The 18,432-nt window shown below is 41.3% G+C and overlaps 1 protein-coding gene across 1 annotated transcript; it reads right to left on the bottom strand.

Moving 5' to 3' along the window:
- Positions 1-1,633: 1,633 nt before the first annotated feature.
- DHRS3 (dehydrogenase/reductase 3) lies at positions 1,634-17,655 on the bottom strand. Its single transcript, XM_072156169.1, has 6 exons — positions 17,031-17,655; positions 5,110-5,253; positions 4,506-4,625; positions 4,005-4,243; positions 3,046-3,171; positions 1,634-2,382 (listed from the first exon to the last, which is right to left on the bottom strand). The coding sequence occupies exons 1-6, from the start codon at positions 17,262-17,264 to the stop codon at positions 2,298-2,300; spliced, it is 948 nt and encodes a 315-aa protein (XP_072012270.1). The 5' UTR covers positions 17,265-17,655; the 3' UTR covers positions 1,634-2,297.
- Positions 17,656-18,432: the final 777 nt, after the last annotated feature.

Below are 18,432 nucleotides of genomic sequence, written 5' to 3'. Positions count from 1 at the left end.
ATTTTTGCATGATGGTTGTATGCCGCTTTAACATTTATGGATTAAGATGAGTATCCTAACGTTTTTTGCCATGTATTTGCTGATCGCAAGATGAAAATGTTTTATGGAAAAACATTTTTTGCACAGAATTTAAGTGTTTACCTGTGGCTCGGGAGGTGACTTGCTGTTTTGCCCCTGACATAAAGTTTACCATACGTGTGAAACACACACTGATAGATCTTACGGACTGGGTAGCCACGGAACCATAGTGCAACCTCACTGAATTAATAGTCCACAGAACTCTTCCCCAGGACTGGGCATTCATTAGTGCAAACCTTTCAGCTTAGACAGCACCCAGGCAAATACAAGTGGGGAGAGAAAAAATGATGGAATACTGGTAGGTGGCCAAAAAGCACAATTCATGCTATGGGCAGCAGTAACTGGAGAGGTGACCGGCCTGTACCCAACCTGGTTACTTAGCTCTGCACAGTGCTACATGGAAGTGTGCAGGGAGCATGATGGGACAATCTAGAAGAGGCAGATTGCCCCTACTTTCTTTATCTACATTATTTGAAACAAAAATATTCATAACCCAGGTGACTTTATGCATTATTTATTATTTTTTCAAAATATTTTAATTTCAGTATTTGACAAACAAGTCAAAAAAAAAAAAAAAAAAAAAAAAAAAAAACCAAAAAAACCAAAACTATAGCACTTGTGTCTCTCTGGTGAAAATGTAATGCTAAAAGTTTTATTGTAGTTATTGACATCTGCGATTTACGTCTACATAAATCTCAAAATTCAATCAAAAGAAAAAAAAAGTTTCCTTTTTTTCTATTTTAAATATAGTAGACTTAAACAACTGTACAAAACCTGATTTCCTCTTCAAGCCCTTAAAATTACTCCTCAAGTTATGATGGTACAGGTAGATTACAACGGTGTTCGCTTGGCTGAGAAAAAGAAAAATCTCAGAAGACATACTGCATATTTCAGAAAAAATTATAAACACACAACAGAAACCACTTAAAAAAGGAACCTGTGAGAAGAAATTGACCTTATAAACTACTACCAGTATGTTAAGCAGCTTACCACTTTCCAAATCAGGTTTCTTTCATGGCCCGGGTAGGAGGTATTATCCAGAAACTCAACTTTTAAGTGAAATGTAAAGTGTTTGTACAAGTCACAGAGGCAGAGAATACAGCACTTAAGTCCAGCTCTCCCCTCCTTTAGAATGCCCCCTCTGCTGTCATGGATATCATGCATCAGACTTTAGTAGAGGCAGTTATTGGTGGTCATGGATGCAGGGCCGTTAAAGCTAAGGAAGACTTCTGAAGTGGGGAGAGCTTGACTTCCGTGCTAAATCTCCACCTTTATATAGTTTACTTCAGTGTACATGCCACAACTAGGCCCTTATAAGACAAGATATGGAAGGAGTAATGCCGCTTCAGAACAGATAGAGGTTTATTAGGTCAATTTCTGCTTACATTAAAAATGTATAGATAAAGAAAAAAAAAGCTCAAACATACTGAAAATTAAACTAAAGATCAGGAAACCCACAGACACACAACTAACAGTCATGAACAAAAAAAAAAATAAAAAAATGCAAGCGTTTCATGCAGTGTTTGACTGAGGAAAATAATGAAGTCTTTCCTGATATTGTCTGGTGGGCTTTTTATTTAATGACAACAAAAATATATATTAAAAATGGTAAAAACAAAAATTACCAATTTTGTTTTTCAACCACAAGAAAACAAGTGTGAAAAATGAGAGGTGAAAGATTTGTTGCAGACATTGGAGACTGTTGCATTGACTTGATTCAGATAAATGGAGGGCTTGCCGTTAAACACCACCCTGTTCAGATATACAGAACACATTTTCAGAAATGTCTGCATGTGAATAAAACCTCCTACACAAAGACAAGTAGCACAGATCCACGGCCTTTTCCGAGGACAGAGACGAAATTACACAAGTGACTGTTAGAATAATCCAATTAAAACACAGAACATTAAAACAGACGTGTAAATCGTTACACTATTGTCCAACTTAAACAATAAAATTCTATTTTAAAAAATCTTTAAAACATGAAATCGTTCTTTAACTTCCAGAGTCTTTACAGTTCAGCAATATCATGGCCCGAACAGAGGCCGTACTGCAATGTCTGATCTGGAAGATCAACGCAGCTTCATAAGCATTTGTAGATCCGAAGACGCAGTTCTTCACAACCATGGTCTTGATGGCGTTTGGGAAGGTGTTGGGGGGGGGGGGGGGGTCGTCTCCGTTTCTGTTTCATTAACTCTTCCTATATTCTTCTGTGGGATCTATGTCCTCCCTTTGAAAGTGTTCATGCAAGTATAAGATCCAGAAAACCTGTGGATTTCTTCAAACGCTGACTGAGGAAGAATGCTGCCGAAACACAAGATAAACAAACGGGTCACAAGAAGAAAGGATGTGAAACTGAAACTACCTGTGGTTTCAAGTCTACAAAAAGGGGAAGGAAATGCTACTGCTCCAACTGCTGACAGGAAAAAGGCGAGAACACAGGATGTTCAAAGAGGCCTTCAACAAAACATAAGAAAATAGAAGACCGGGTGGGGACAATAAAGCTTCAATGCCACTTTCCACGAAAATACTTATTTAGCGTGGTCAAGTGGTGAAGGAGACGAGTTACTTTTAGGAGGGAGAACAGGTCAAGATTGAGGAAACGGTGGGACCAACTTAACGCCCCACTCAGACTGGCCTGACACAACGTGACAGTCTACCACTGAGGGACTATAGGCTTCTTCTGTGTGGAAAGCATGGCTGTAGCTACCAGGGTGGCAGACAAAGTAAATTGAGGGGGCTCCAACTCCACTCACAACCAACTGCTGTAGCTTACAGAAGGACAATAGACATTTGAAGGCAAGTCACCATGTTAGAGAAGCCATGATCTCTGAAGGTTGCCATGATAGAGTGACTCCAGCCAGGTTCAAATGTGGGCCCTTATAAGTTGTCATTTCCCTAGTAATGACAGGCTTCCAAAGAATTGAAGGGATTATTTCCTTCAGATGTGAACAATGGTTTTCCTACCTTTTTAAGATGACTAGAAGGTGCATTGTCCATGGAAGTAGCAACAAAGCTTGATTCTTCTGAACAGCTTCTACTGTCCTCTTAGCTACAGTTTCTGGCTTCAAAGGAGGGAATAAATTGGGAAACCTAGAAAATGAAGAAAAACATTAATAAAGTTTTGTATAGCAAGATTTGTGGGATACTGAGCATCTGCAACCAGAGGGTGCAGTTGTTATATGCCAGTGTACTTTTCATTCTGACAATTACTGGATGTCTGCCTCATGGCCAAACACTGCCCTGAATAGAGCTCATGTATCAGAAGCGGTGTGAGCACAGGGTATTGAGTCACAATGATTATTCTGGACAGGACCCAACTTCTGCTAGGTGGGTCCTTGAATGTCATAATATCACTTGACAGGAACAGGATATGGTTTCAAGAACCTGCTCCAGGTCTCCCACGTAAATACATTGATACCTACGTGCAGCCTTGTTGCATATACAATTTAAAGGAAATCTAACACTTGACTCGGGCTGAAATAACCGGAGCACACCAGCCTCCAGGCTCTGTTCTACTGATCCCAGCACAGAAAGGATCTAATATATATACAAATGAGGCTCTGATAATTATGAACACCCCCATGTTTGTTCTGGTCCTCCTCCTGGTTCCGAGAGCCAGTGACGTCACTTGGTTCTTCTAGCGTATGCTCCGTGACTTAATCTCACACAGAGAGCTGCTACACACATATATGCAGTTGCACAAGATTCATTGATGGCACATGCGCAAGAAGTACCGAGTGACATCTCCTGTTCTCAGCACCAGGAGGAGGACAAACTGTTATATAGCCAGATCACTAAACCAGTTGTGTCAGAAGATAATTTAGTGACATAAACTGTCTCTACTTTGCCGATCCTACAAGAATCTTGAAATAAAACAGCCACTAAAAGAGGCTGCAAACCTCAAATATCAAATATGCACATACCTGACTCTCATTCCTTGAAACATCTCAGTGTTTGTATGAAAGGGTAATACTGTTGTGGCGTTGACTCCTGGGCAGTCCAACAGACCCAAGGTCAAGCTTTCCATAAAAGCAAAGGAGGAGGCTTTAGAAGTGCAGTAGTCAATGGCACCAGGGATTGCTGATAAGGCCAGAACAGAGTTTATGCAGACAATGTGTCCATTCTGCAATTCCAACATGCGAGGCAGGAAAGCTTTAGTGGTCTGCAAGGAAAAAAAAAAAATAATTAAAATCAAAATGTAAAAGGAGATCCTAAAAAGCAAGAACCCTTGACACACTGATACTGAAAGCAATCTTTTGTATGCGCTCATGGAAATACATGGTGCCGTGTGCTAGCTGTGGAAACAGTGGGCAGTACAATGTCCAAAGCAACATTCATGTACAAGGAGAGGCTTCCATCCCACTCACTTTTGGGTCACAATATTATTCTGGGAGCAAAAAGGGTAAAGGTAATTGAAAACTTACCCAAAATTGTCCTAATGTATTGATATGTTGGGACTTAAGAAGGGCATCATCATCGCTGTCGATTAAGCTCTTCCCATGAACCACTGCAGCATTATTTACTAAAATGGTGACGTCACCAACCTGGAAGATAAAGAAGGTGGTTTGAAAAATAAATAAATTCAATATATGCCTTTAGGCTGCATTCACCCACATGTATGGGGGACGTATATATACGTCCCCCATACACTTCTATGGGCTTACGACCCTGTATGGGAGCGGTATGGTGCTACACACGTGCGGCTCCGTAGCAAGATTGAACATGTCCCATCTTTCTATGTGATACGGCGCCGTGCACTGTATATGCCCTGCGCTCATCCCCTGCTCCTCTCCATAGCGCCGATGTATGCAGCCTTAGAGAACAATCTAAATAAATAGTAAATACTTAGGGTGGTGCAATGTTGCTGTAGATAAAGTTCGCAATATCAATTGCCCTTTACGATGGGAAATTTAGGAAACCGTATTAAAGATAAAGATGGTGCTTGACACCAACCCACTGTTGACCACTGGGGGTCAACCTGCAATCCTCACGGCAGAGACGTATTGGCTGCCTGTATTTGGTTCTTACCTTTTCCCTGACTGCTTTTGCTTGCTGGTAAACTTCTTCTCGGTTGCCAACATCACAAATAAAATAATGGCATTCAGTGCCCATCTGCTTAATTTCCTCAGCAGTTTCCTTGAGGCATTTTTCTGTTCTACCCCATAAAATTATCTGCAAAGATAAGAAAATTAAAATAAATTTTAACAAATTCTGGAAAAGAACATTGCTACTGTTATACTCTTATTAGAAATTGACCCAAATCTAGAGCCATCTTATGGCTGGCCATGACATGCTGGGAGAATTTTGCAAGATTTGGGAGCCACAGGTTGGTGACTAATGACCTAATAGGGGAAGTGGTGAAGAGGTCAGATCAGTGCTGTGTGGACTGGTCCAAGAGGATACAAGAAGTGATGTATTGACCCATTTCCTTGATAAAGGCGCCCATACATAGTGAACTTTGATCCTGCTCCTGGCCAGTGCACAATGCAACATGATCAAAGTCTTTACGACTTGTCTTTGTGATCTCCTTCAGACAAGCAAGTATATTACCCCTTATTGCAGCAATAAAAAGGAAGACTTTTTGGCCCAAGCAGTTTAATGTTTTCACATGCAAACGTTGGATCTTGTGCAATGCATTCTAGAGTATTGAGACAATGCATGATGTGTGCATGCAGGACTAGAGGACCCCTTGGTCTCAGATGCAGATCCACAGAGCTTTCTAGTGTTATTATAACTAAAGCATCTGGACAATAGCAAAACTAGCCCAAGGCCAAGCTATAATCCATGAAGACTTACAGATAGACAAGATAACCTGGCAGAGGCTTAAGTCTGGCAAACATAGTTAACCCCTTTTTATAGAGGTGATCACTAGGGGAGCAACTGGTTTATGTGCACTAATGTTCATGGCAAATACACCATTAGTGAATTATTTTTATCGTATCAGTAAAATAGTGATTTTCAGATCACCACATCTATCCACGAGTAACTATGAACTGAAAGGGGTTATTTTTTTCAATTCCCTTAAAGTGTCACAAATCCTGTCACTCAGTCTCTAGCCTCAGAGCCAAAAACCTGTAGACTCCCCTCACCCCTCATGTGAGATATCCCGTAAAGAATAAATTAACTAAATATAAATCCACGCGTCTACACACTCATCAGCACTGCCAACCCCTACCCCCGAATCTGATCATATCCGCTTTGTTCATGCAGTACATGAAGGTCACCATGTCTTCATTATAACTACCAGATGTTTTCTAACATATAGGGCAAAAGTTCACTGTCTGTATCGCTCCAGGATTAAAAGGGAACAAAGCCCTTTTTTCGTTTACACCACACAGTGGATGACCTCATAAAATTTAACAATAAACCGGTCACCTAAAGAACAGACGCATTCGGTAATAAAGGTTTCATTGCACTCAACAGGAAATGTGATTTTACTGGAAATACAAGAAAGGACATTTTTAAAAATCTGAAAACTTTTGCATACTTTGTAAAGTTCATAGACAGATATGTTTCTCTCTCCTGGATGGGATCCAGACACTATTCTTTTTTTGACTACCTCCTTTCAAAACAAGACACTCTTCTTTCAAATAATTACTGACCAGAAAATTGACTAGGGCAGCGGCCCGATGAGGCGGCAAATCCCTGTAGAGTCAGGACTGCCCTGAAAAGCATTCTGCCCCAATGTTACCTCTCGTTGACCCCAGGGGGCTGAGAGCCCTCAAGTCAGGTGGAATGTGCAAGAAGACAATGTAAGCCACCTGATCATCAGAGCTTAGTAGATGGCAATGATCCTAGAGGCCACCTGAAACTATTCCCTCCCCCCACCTTATAATTAGCAAAGAATACGCTGGGTAATAGTGCGGTTGGTAGGATTAGGGATTTGGTAAAATGTTGCATACTAAATAGTGAATAGACAGTTTTATCTGGAGTCACTGGAGAGGTACATTTTGAAGAAAGGTATGGAATCACATGAGGTCAACTTAGATGACCTCCAATTCATTACAAGCCTGGAATATAGCTTATAAGAATAATTTGTCCAAGGATAAAGCCTTATGGACTTCAAAAGGTAGCAGTGGGAATGAACCACTATAGATGCCACCTAATAAAATCAATACCATCTTTACCAGGACATGTCCACTTTACTTAGTTCTCATAAAATGTTGGTACAAGTTAAAGGAACTCTATAATTGGAGCAGTGTTGGCATACAAATAGATTCTGTAGGTGGACAACCATGTTTTGTCTGGTCTACGAGTCAACTCCTGTTCCTGGCTAGGTGTCAAGTACAGGAAGCTGGTTCAAATAGGAAACTATTTTATCTTATCCTGTCCATCCAGACAAAAGTATAGGGGAAAAAAAAAAAAAAATTGATTAAAAATAGGGACCTTGGATGCGTTAAGCGGTGTTGCAGTAGGAAACCATGATCTGATCCAGATCAAACTGGCCACGTTCTAGGAGTCTAAAATCTAACAAAAATATTTTAGAACAGTTTTAATCACATTGTTAAAGTGCAATCTAGACATAATTATAATCTGCTTTCTCCAGACTTTTGTAACTAGTGCTTCATTAGAGAAGTATCTATGAGATGAAACGAGTAAAGTCCAGTCATCATCTCACAATGGAGCGATGCAAAGGTTTAATGCTAATAACCACTAATCTGCTAACACTTTGCAATTAGTTTCAACTAAAAACAAATCACTGGTTTCTCTTAGCCATTGTCATCCAAATACAGTATTGTGGGGGGTGACACTGCAGACCATTGACCAATCCTGAATATGCACAAGTGTAGATTAAGCTTCACATTCCCATTCTTTTGTAGAATTATTAAAACAAGGGAGGGCGTGGGTAGGTTGTTTGCAAAAAAAGGTCAAGTAGGAGTCAACTTTTGCAATCCTATTAACATGGGTTAGGGTCATTGAAAGTGCAGCCTACAGCATAAAGGGTCCCAAATCTTCTCCCGTATAACTAAAGCAAACAAGGAGGATGCATCGACCAATTGTGTGTTGGTGCATCAGTAACTCGTGAATAATTGAGTCATATTTATGGTCAATTTTTTGCATATTTGAGATTTAAGGAAAAATGCTTTGTATTCACAAAATAAACACAAAATTCTGCCATCAGAAGTACAGAGAAAATCATCATGACAGGTCGATCAAATCCTCACATGATGAAAACTACGCAATATCAGTTAAAGCTTTGGAGAAGCTGGAAGTGGTCAACACTGGAGACAAGGCAAAAATTTTATTTCTGATCCAATCATTTGACCGAATGTTAAAAGACAAGGCTAAGATCATCATTTACTTCAGTAAGTGTCCCAGTAGGCAACTCTGGTGGTTTACGAGATATTCCAATCCTCCATTTATTATACGCCCAGACTACATCAATATTTGGTGTTGTAAATAATTTAGCAAGAGTTTTAGAAGAATATGCTATTGAAGAAAAATTATGAATAAGGTCATCAGAAAACTTGCTAATTAGGAGTCTGGGTGGGTTGGAGCGGTGCCAGCCTTTTGCTGTAGAAGATCTGATGCAGTTACCTAGTCTGGCATGGCTGGGGCAGGCATACTCATTGCTAGGTCCTGAAGCCCCTCATTGCTGCACTTCCTCTGAGAGTGGTAAACAAGTGTAGTGATGTCATTAAGATTTGGCTGACCTGCCGATGAACCCTGGGCTGTAAATGAGAAGGTGCCAACTCTCCCTCTCCCGCTATACGCAGACTCACGCAGGGGCTTAAGTGTCACTGACCAAACCTCAAGAGCTTCACAAAAAAGAAAAAGGACAATGGAGACAGACCAAGCCTTTGATGCTCCCAAACTTTTATATGTTCCTCCTAATTTCACATGTCTTGTGCACCAAGTATTTGACACAGGATATGTTTTTTGGAAGTCATAAACACTGGTGGGAAATGACACATGGAGTTCCTTAGAAGCCGCCGGGTGTTAGAAGAGATGCAAATAAGACACATGGAATCAGCCATTGTCGGCTCAAAAAAAAAAATAAATAAATAAAAAAATTTAATTGACTATTTTTAAAATCAGGTGTAAAATACATGGATTGCTACATTAATATCAATGCTAGAAACTCTAGAAGGGATATGAATGGTGGCTACTAAAACATGGACCACTAAGGTATATGAGCATGAGTGGGAAGATAAACATCTTCCCACTCTTAGGTGATCCACATTGGCCAGTTATAAGAAAAACCATGTTAAAGGATTTGGTACGCTACAAGAAAAATTTCTCAAGAAACAAAAATAAAATCACTTTTCACTGCCAACTATGCATACTAGAGCAAAGGGGAGTCACCACATCTAATTTTAAGGCCATTTCAAGAGGAAGAGGGAGGGGGGCACAGCAGAGCGAACACAGTGGGGCAGATTTACTTACCCGGCCCATTCGCGATCCAACGGCGCGTTCTCTGAACAGGATTCGGGTCCGGACGGGATTTATGAAGGTAGTTCCTCCGCCATCCACCAGGTGGCACTGCTGCGCTGAAAAGCATCGGAACGCGCCGGAATACACCCAGCTGGACCAGGTGAAGATAAGCGCTTCCCAAGCGACACATTTTCGGTTATTAAATGCGGCGGTTTTTCAGAATACGTCGGGTTTACGTTTGGCCACGCCCCCCGATTTCTGTCGCGTGCGCCAAAATCCCGGGGCAATTCAGGTACAATCGGCGCAAATCGGAAATATTCGGGTAACACGTTGGGAAAACGCGAATCGGGCCCTTAGTAAATGACCGCCAATCTGTTTGTTCTGGAAAACCATAAACTCATCCATCTAAGTTTTGGGACAGTGGTGACTACTACTTAAAACCACATATTAAAATATAGAACATATCTTCATAAAAGAGGCCACCCAAATCCCTTTATCACAAGATTATAATTTAATCTGTGATTAATAAACCCGGGATACTGAATAATTAGTCCCAGCCATGAGTCTCTCCTTTCATCTTTCGCCTCCAATTCTGAAGTTTTCATTTTTTTCTTTGGACTCAGGAGAACTGGGATAATCATTCCTGGAATCGTTCTACAGAATTAGATTACACAAATGATGAAATGAGCACTGTACAAATTGTGGCCTACAGCTATAAGCTTTCAACATCTCCTCATACCAACAGCTTCAAAACCAAGCCACATCTCTTGTATCATTTTAACAATGACAGTCTCATCTCTTCAGTTTTTATTACCACCCACTCCAGTGGGGTCTTTCCACATAGAATACTACAAAATACCTTATTGTGCAAACCAGAGTTTTCAGTCGCCAAGAATGGCCAGATGGTAAGGTTGAGCAGGTAATGGCTGGAGTCTTTGTTCCAGAGATCAATAAATAGGACTTACTCAAGGAGTTTTACCACTGGAGCCATCTCAAAAGTGATGTAAGGATATAAAAACCCCCCAGGAGTTAAAACTTGAGATAAAACAAAGGCTGGAAACATCAGACACAAATTGTTTCCCTGAAGATAAGTAAAGAGAAATCCAATCCTATCTAGTTGCCACTATGCCAGGAAACCTTGGACCTATGAAACTCAATGGCCATCAGGCTAGGATCTCAGGAGACAATTTACATTTCATTCACGGCAGCATAACAACTGTCTGGCCAGTAGCTCAGTTTACAACCTGTTCTTTCCAAATGGTCAATGGCTCAATCCTCTTAGAAGTTTTTACACATTAGATTTGCCTCTTGGAGACAGAGAGCTGGGTTCTGTATGGAGACAGCCAGGACAACATCAAAGGCTGTTCGAGTTCAAGGCCTCTTTATAAAACAGTCAGTCAACTCTTTAAATAAGATAAGGCTGTAATCTTTGGGTCACACTGGCCTTACAAAACGCTAAGCTTTTGAAGTCCTTTGAATTGAGAGTGGTTGGATGATAACTTTAGACATAAAGATGCAAATGGTCAAAAGTCCAAGGATAAAACAAGGCTGCACAGGGTTTTAAAGAAACCAACAGCACGGAAATATATCGGCTTGTATGGGAAAAATTTAGACCTACAACTAACAATAGGACTCCTGGGTCCATTTTACTACATAGGAAATGCCATCTGAAGTCTTCTAAAAAACTACTTGGGAAACTCATGCCCCAAATTAATGACCGTTCACAAAATCTCTATGGGGAGATTGCACTATGGATTCCTGGACACTTCTTTCTTTTCCATGTTCAATGAAAGTCACCCACCTACTGACTTTACATAATGGAAGCAGGCTAGTGTGCTCTTGCAGGAGAAAAAGAAATTAGCAACTGAAAGATGCAGAGGGATAACAAAAGGAATGAAAATCTCTTTTCAAAACCAGAAAACCTAAATGGTTGAGCAAAAAAAAAAAAAAAAAAAAAATATTGGGTGTTAAAATAAGAAAGTATGCCAAATAAAGAAGAGTGGTCCTAGATGCTTTCAGCCTCATTGTTCTGCTCAAGATGCCGCACCAAGAACCAGAGTAGAGGACCTGGGCTGCATATGAACAGGAGCAGCCATGGCATGTACCACTTTTATCTCATGCCACACATTTTACACATTTATGGCTCAGAAACAACCCTTCAAAAAAAAAAAAAAAAAAAATTAAACCCCAAGTGGGTCCCCATAAACTGTGGTCACAGATAAGGTGCCCATAATCAAAGTCTTTCTAAAAATTTCCATACACTTTGCTCCACACTAAACCATCTGACCTATAGTTTTGTAGAGGAGACAAACTACTACTATCAGAGAGTCTTAAGGACCCCAACAAGTTATTAAGACTTTAGCAGATAACCTAAAATCAGTGGGTTTCTAATTTCTATACCTAAAGTTATACATATTCTATGTAGTGATATATTCTATTTAGAGGAGCAACAAATTAGACAAGAAATCATAGGAGCATAATAGACAAGAAAGAAAAAAAAAAAATTAATGGCAAGTTAAAGCCAAGAGAAAATGAAGGTCACAAATCTACGTTGCCCTGCCCTGCAAAGTTCACCCTTGTTCATAACGCACCCACTGGCATTTAGAAAGCCATTTCATGACTAATATCTGTAATGGTATTTTTATAGACAAATAGCCTGGCTTCAGCACTTGATAATTCAAACTGAATGGACTGCGAAAAAAAATCAATAGGATCCATAAATTACTGGAGAGCTCAAAGCTTCCGTCCAGGGCGGAATAAACTGCATTGTCTTGGATCATCATCAAAAGTATATTTCTTTAATCTGGCATAGAAGTGAATATCCCTTTCCTTAAGGGGATGGGCATGGGGGGGGGGAGCCAAGTTCAACCTTGTTATGTGAAATTGAGGACAATTATCTGCAATTCTCTGACTATTTGGCGCTTAATAGAAGTACAAGGACAAGAAAGGAAGTTAGGAAAACGTTTAACGACTCGGAGGCCTCCAGGGAAATGTCCGTGAAACGTTTTGTCAGTAACAATTATTGATGATCATTGGTATAAGAGGAGGGGTAGGAAATGAAGGACAGGAATTTTAAACCGAAGCCTCTAATTGTGAAAAAAACATTTACTGAGGATATTTCATTCGGAAGAGGTTCTTGGAACTGGAGGAGATCTATGGGGTTTGGTACTTTGAATAGGTTTATATTAAAAATTCACTTTCAGGTCATTGGTCTTTCCTTGCCCAAGTGTTTTTCCCCTTACCAAAACTTGAACTGGATTATTATTAGAAATGCATAGTGAAGTTGTTGATTCTATGGATCTCTAAAGTCTTGAAATGGGCCATGTGGGTGTCATAATTTGTCTTGCAGAATAGCCTCCATCAAACAGATATGTTGGTATCCAGTCTCTAGTTAGGTATAAACACCTGTCACTTAGGACCTGTCTGTGGCCTCATTCTGCCTTCTTCTAGTTTATCTTAAAGAATGTACACCCCATTTCCATTTATATCCAGAACTGTATTCTGAATTCTGCTGGCCGCCTTAGTCTACACTCAGTACAATAATATACAAGGACCTTATGTCTTCAGAAACAAAAAGCTCTTCTCTTAGAAGAACATTCAAGATAAAAATGTTGCAATTTCATAGCCAAGGCTGCGCATGGGTGATAACCATAGGCACACAGCCTGTTGACTAACAAAAAGAAAAAAATATCTTTTTGGTTTTTGAACATGCAAACCTATGAACACTGTATGCAAGGCATACATTGAGAAACCCTCATGCCGCTTAGTTCAGAGGGATCAGAACGGTAATGAATCTCATACCTTTAAACAAGCACTCTTAAGGAAATAGAGTTATGGCAAGTCTGTGGGAGAACATGAAAGAATCACCCAAAAACTGGAAGAACATAGAAACATTAACAAAGTCTGAGTCAACCTGGTGACCCAATACAATTATTATTATGTCAGGTCATGGTGACCCCCACATTGGGGGTGGGGGTGTTCTTCATGTTTTCATCTATTATGCCATTTTTTCAGAAGCCTGTGCGAATTCCTAAAATGTGAGATGAAGGCTCCATGTGTTCACCAGCTTAAAATAACTGTGGTGGCTGTGAAGACAGACTGTTCACAACTCACTGAGAAAGGTACATTTACGAGGATGACAGGTTAAGTTTCACACGTTCAGTTCCTAAACCTTCATAGAAGTGCAGTTAAAAATGACACTCGGCACAGGAGACAAGAAAGCGACATGTCGCAGCTAAAGAACACTTTAAGCCTTGTGCTACAATTCATTAGCAAGAGAAAAAAATCTCAATGGATTCACAAGATCACAAGAACGAGTTTCAAATAATTGCCTCCACATGCGGTTGACTTGAACAATGCCCCTTTATGCCAGTGTGAAGTTCCTGGGAGTGTGGTTTCCTACATGTGAAATGAGAGGCATGCTTGCACATAAAATATGTTCCAGTCACTCTTTAAGGGATTCTTCTTCTCTAAAGCTCTGAGGGGACCAGCACTAGATTTATTCCCAATGGGTTTCTTTATTCACAAGAACGCCCATTGGTCTGGTGACTGGGAAACCATTTTCTTGGGCAGCTTTATTGCAGTCATAGTCCAATTTTATGTTTAAGTAACATTTTGAGGGCCACATAACAGCATCTAAGTAGATCGGCACAATGTGCTTGGCAAGGGGACCTGAGAAGATTTGACTAACGTATCACAATACCACCAGCTGACAGACCGTAGAAATAAGTAATCCAAATGCTTCATTTTCACGGGATCAGACTATCTACCGAATAGAGAGGATCTTCTGTAGAAGTTGTGGGAGAACACAGATGGGGCATGTTCATTTTAATATGTCTGTCCTTTGTTCTCTAGTTTTGGCATATTCCCTTAAGATGGTCCCTCTGAATTTTTGTTTACCATCCTCTGAGTGTAATGGTGCCCTGTGATCGAACAACATGTTTGTTTTTATGAGGCAATAGGTTGCGGTCAAGTTTTTAGATATACCCACTTGAAAAACTTCATGATCAGACACAGGAGAGGCGTAAAACGAATGATCCACCAAATGATCAATTCTTCTGGCACCCACTGAAAGCAAACATGCGCCAATAAGCATGTAGGTTATCCATCCATTATGAAATGGTCCTCACCCCATTTACCATTCAAAGGCTTCAAAAAGTTGCATCTTCTAATGGGAACGTGGCCTGTTATATTGAAATGCTCTTTCTCTTTGGGTGGGTTGTTACATTTAGGGTAGTGTAATTTGAGGTGCATGTTCCATTGTATATTTGTGCTGAAAGTAAGGAGAACACATATCATAGATCATGCCATGAGGCCCAGAACGGATGAGCGTCTGAAGGAGACTAGCAAGGATCTACCCAGCCTGAATTTGTTGCCACCCCATAGATCGAGTACTGCAGTTTGTCTGCCAGGAGGACAAACCAATTACACAAGCTCTGACATGATATATATTAGGGCTCCTAATTCCTGACCTAAATTACACACAACCCTGCAGACTAGTGAAGCGATAACCTGGAGAATACAGTGCACCTACACATTAGGAAGGGGATATGTAGGTTAAGGCTCCACGTGTATCAGAACGATGAATGGATATGTATTCGGCATCTCTTGTACACGATAACATCTTAAAAAATACAATGTACTTCAAGCTAAGCAAATATTTACAAAAATTACCACACAAAATCCTGACATCACATCGCCTACAGACACAAGGTCCCCAACTGGAGTGAATGCCAAGAGCTGGACCTCTGCCAATGCACCAAGAGCTTACAATGTAGTTACATTACCGGCCATTCACAAGTAGCTTCTGAAGCTCATAAACCAGACATGATATAAACACAGAGCTCCGACCACTTGACTCACTGCTCAAGTTCAGAAGGATGACAACCATATGGCACGCTCACTGGAGATAGCTCAGCATCATAGGCTTCAGTGTGTCACTGTGCTGAGCTGTTAATGGAGTTCCAGATGAGACTTAAAGGGATTGTCTAGAATAAGAAACACATTTCTAGAAACCCACCAAACATAAGGCCCTACGGTCATGACCTCATTGACACAGGCAGGTTATGGCTAGGAATGTTGGCTAAGCTCTGTGGAAGACTAATAATCACTATGTAAATAGGCCATCATGATGTTCTACCATGAAACACACCCAACAGGAGTTCTTCAAGTAATGATGTGAGAAATACAAGCTAACTTTAGTGCCAAGCAAGTGCCACCACAGAGTACATGTCTTGTCTGTTTACCAGGCACTTACAGTAACACGCATCACCACAGGGAAATCCTAATGAATGAAGGAAGGAAGCTGCAGACTGTCTGGGGTTGTTCTAGCTTTTTAAATCCTGGGTCCTCCTCTCTATGGAGATGAAACGTTCCGCCCATATCTATTTCTAGAGAGGATCATGAGGATGAACCACCTGACTATTCTCAGTACACAGATAGAAATCTAACATTAGGGTTTAGAGATCATGTTGTGTCCTCAGCGTGGACCTTGCACCAAGTCCTCCCACAGCCACACACACGGTCAGGATTTAAAGTGACTCCATGCACCACAATACTCGCTGCTGCTCTATAACATGCCCTCAAGACTCAATGCAATTTGGGGCATTTCCAAATGACCTCACCCTCCAGTCACCTCTCCTGTCTAAACCTTGACGCCACTTAAGACAGGCAAAGAAGGTGCAAGTGATCTCAGACTGTCTTGGCTTCTCTTCAACTATCCAAGTACACACACAACACTCAGGAACAAAATAACCCCTAAGCTGCCAGACAAGTCTGCTCGCTCCAGTGCCCGCGCTGCAGCCAGCCAGAGGATTACCAAGTCTATAAACAGAGGTTACTTCAAAAGTCAACTGGCTGCAAGTAGGGGGCAAATAACTCCAAGGGGGTCCAGCTGGTTGTAGACCTACTAAATATTAACAATTGTGCCCGGGAGGCTTTATAGAAGTAACCGTTCTAATGTTACCCATTTTCAAAAACAATATTTGCAATAATATACATGGATTTGCATGCCACTCGACGCCAGTGCACTTTAAACACATACCATACTAATTCTGCATTACAATACATGTGGGCACTACATCTAGAAATACTCCAGGTGTTACTCAAAGTATAACCATACCTGTCTAGTGAAGACAGATACTGCTGTGCTAAAAGGTGGCAAGCTATGCCATGCAAAGGCCAATATTTCATATACCTCAAATGGCAGTCTAGTATGCCTAGCAGCATGCTGCTGGGTGCTATACAGACCATGCCAGTCTGGGTACACACTGAAATACAAATGGGCACATTACTATGCAGATCATGCCAATGCATCTTCAGCCATATGCCAACCTGTGTATGCTTTGTAAGTAGGTGCTGCACATACTAAGCCATGCCAATGCCCCTTATACTGTCCAAGCTTAATGCCACTCTATGGAGGAGCTAGGTGGTCCATCATGCCAGGGCTTATAAACCTATGCCAATATATGAAGACCATACAAGTGGGTACAAAGCCTCTGTTTCATGCCAGTGGGCATAGCACAGACTGCTAGTCTATGAGTAAGGAATACTACATGTAGGTAGGTACCACTTACCTTCTTTGCTCGGTGCTTGGCAAACTCCTTGGCTAAGTGCTTTCCTATGCCCCTGCCCCCGCCGGTGATGAGCACCGTGTCCCCCCGTAGGTCTCGCAGTCGGGTGGGCACTAGCAGGCAGAGGGCAGCTCTCAGCACACAGTACACCATCTGCACGGGCAGAAGTAGCAGCTTGCCCACACTCCTGCAATCCATGGCGATGCCCCCGTGCCAGTCCTCAGCAAACTTTACCATCCACTTCTCGGCCAGTCAGCTGTGCCACATCCAGTGCGGTGCCTAGAGAGGAGTGCCAGGCTGCAGCCAGCTGCTCATCACCGAGCCGGGTCACTTGCGCTCTGCTGGCGGTGCCTGCACACGGCTTTTATACCCCATTAATCCTGATTGACGGATAAAGTGTTGGGGATGTCTCACTACTGTGTGTGTGAGAGCGGCTGTTGCTTGTAGTTGGTCCCCTCCCCCCGAGCACAGGAGACACACACTCTCCTTCCTCTCTCCTCCACCCTCCCTCAGGGCTGTCTGCAGGAGAGGACACGTTACCTCAGACCTGTGAGGTGTGCACATGGTCCTGTCAGGGGCTGGGAAAGCTGGGTGACAAACAGTATGGCCTCCATTACTGCCGCAGCAGCCCGCGTTGTGTGGCCACGCGTTTCCTGTCCTTTTATTGCTGTTCAGGATCCAGGGAAAGCAGGAGGATGAAAGAGCGGAGTTATATATGTACAGGGAATCCCCTTCCTGGAGGACCATTGCCCCCCCAGCCCATTGGGCAATGGAGGGAGACAGTAATATATATGTATGTATACAATATACCATCCAGTACCATAAAGTGCACACTAAATCCTGCCATACAATGTCTACATCAGAATATATCAAATGTATATACTATATTATTGTATATAGAGTGTATATAATATATTACTATATTATATACTGATGTAGACACTGTATGGCACCATTAGGCCTTTGGATGGAATATTATACATATTATAGTATGTATAATGTTACAGGAGCACAGTGTTGAACTGGGGTTTCCTGGGGCACCATATAATATCCTGAGGGCATAACCTCTATTGACTTCTAGGAAATAGACCCTAGGAGGGTGGTCTACTACTCTACCACTGTTGGGACAGTCTGACTCTGGGTGGGCACCACTTTTACTGTTGTAGACATTGTATGGAAATAAAAGGTGTGAACTGTATGGCACTACTCTTATATTGATCTATTATATGGAAATAATGGGGGACTGTTATCAGTGCTTCTATACCAATGTATGTCTTGTGCACTGCAAGAATTTCTACACTGTATGATAATATTATACAATATTACCTGTATTCACTGAACAGTGGAGTCTAATCAACTTGTCACCCAGCTTTCCCATGAACAGAAATAACATTCTCAAAAAAAT

The sequence above is a fragment of the Engystomops pustulosus genome, chromosome 6, assembly GCF_040894005.1.
Source record: "Engystomops pustulosus chromosome 6, aEngPut4.maternal, whole genome shotgun sequence".
NCBI lineage: Eukaryota > Metazoa > Chordata > Amphibia > Anura > Leptodactylidae > Engystomops > Engystomops pustulosus.
The sequence above is the reverse complement of the archived record's forward strand: the minus strand, read 5'-3'. Positions and strand labels throughout refer to the sequence as shown.

Bases quoted from the DNA above. Each gene is read 5' to 3' on its own strand.
- DHRS3 (XM_072156169.1), bottom strand. From the start codon at position 17,264: ATGGTAAAGTTTGCTGAGGACTGGCACGGGGGCATCGCCATGGATTGC. The intron at 5,254-17,030 runs GTAAGTGGTACC...TTATCTTTGCAG, and splicing joins CCAAGCACCGAGCAAAGAAG to ATAATTTTATGGGGTAGAAC. The intron at 2,383-3,045 runs GTAGGAAAACCA...GTGTTTCGGCAG, and splicing joins CTTCTAGTCATCTTAAAAAG to CATTCTTCCTCAGTCAGCGT.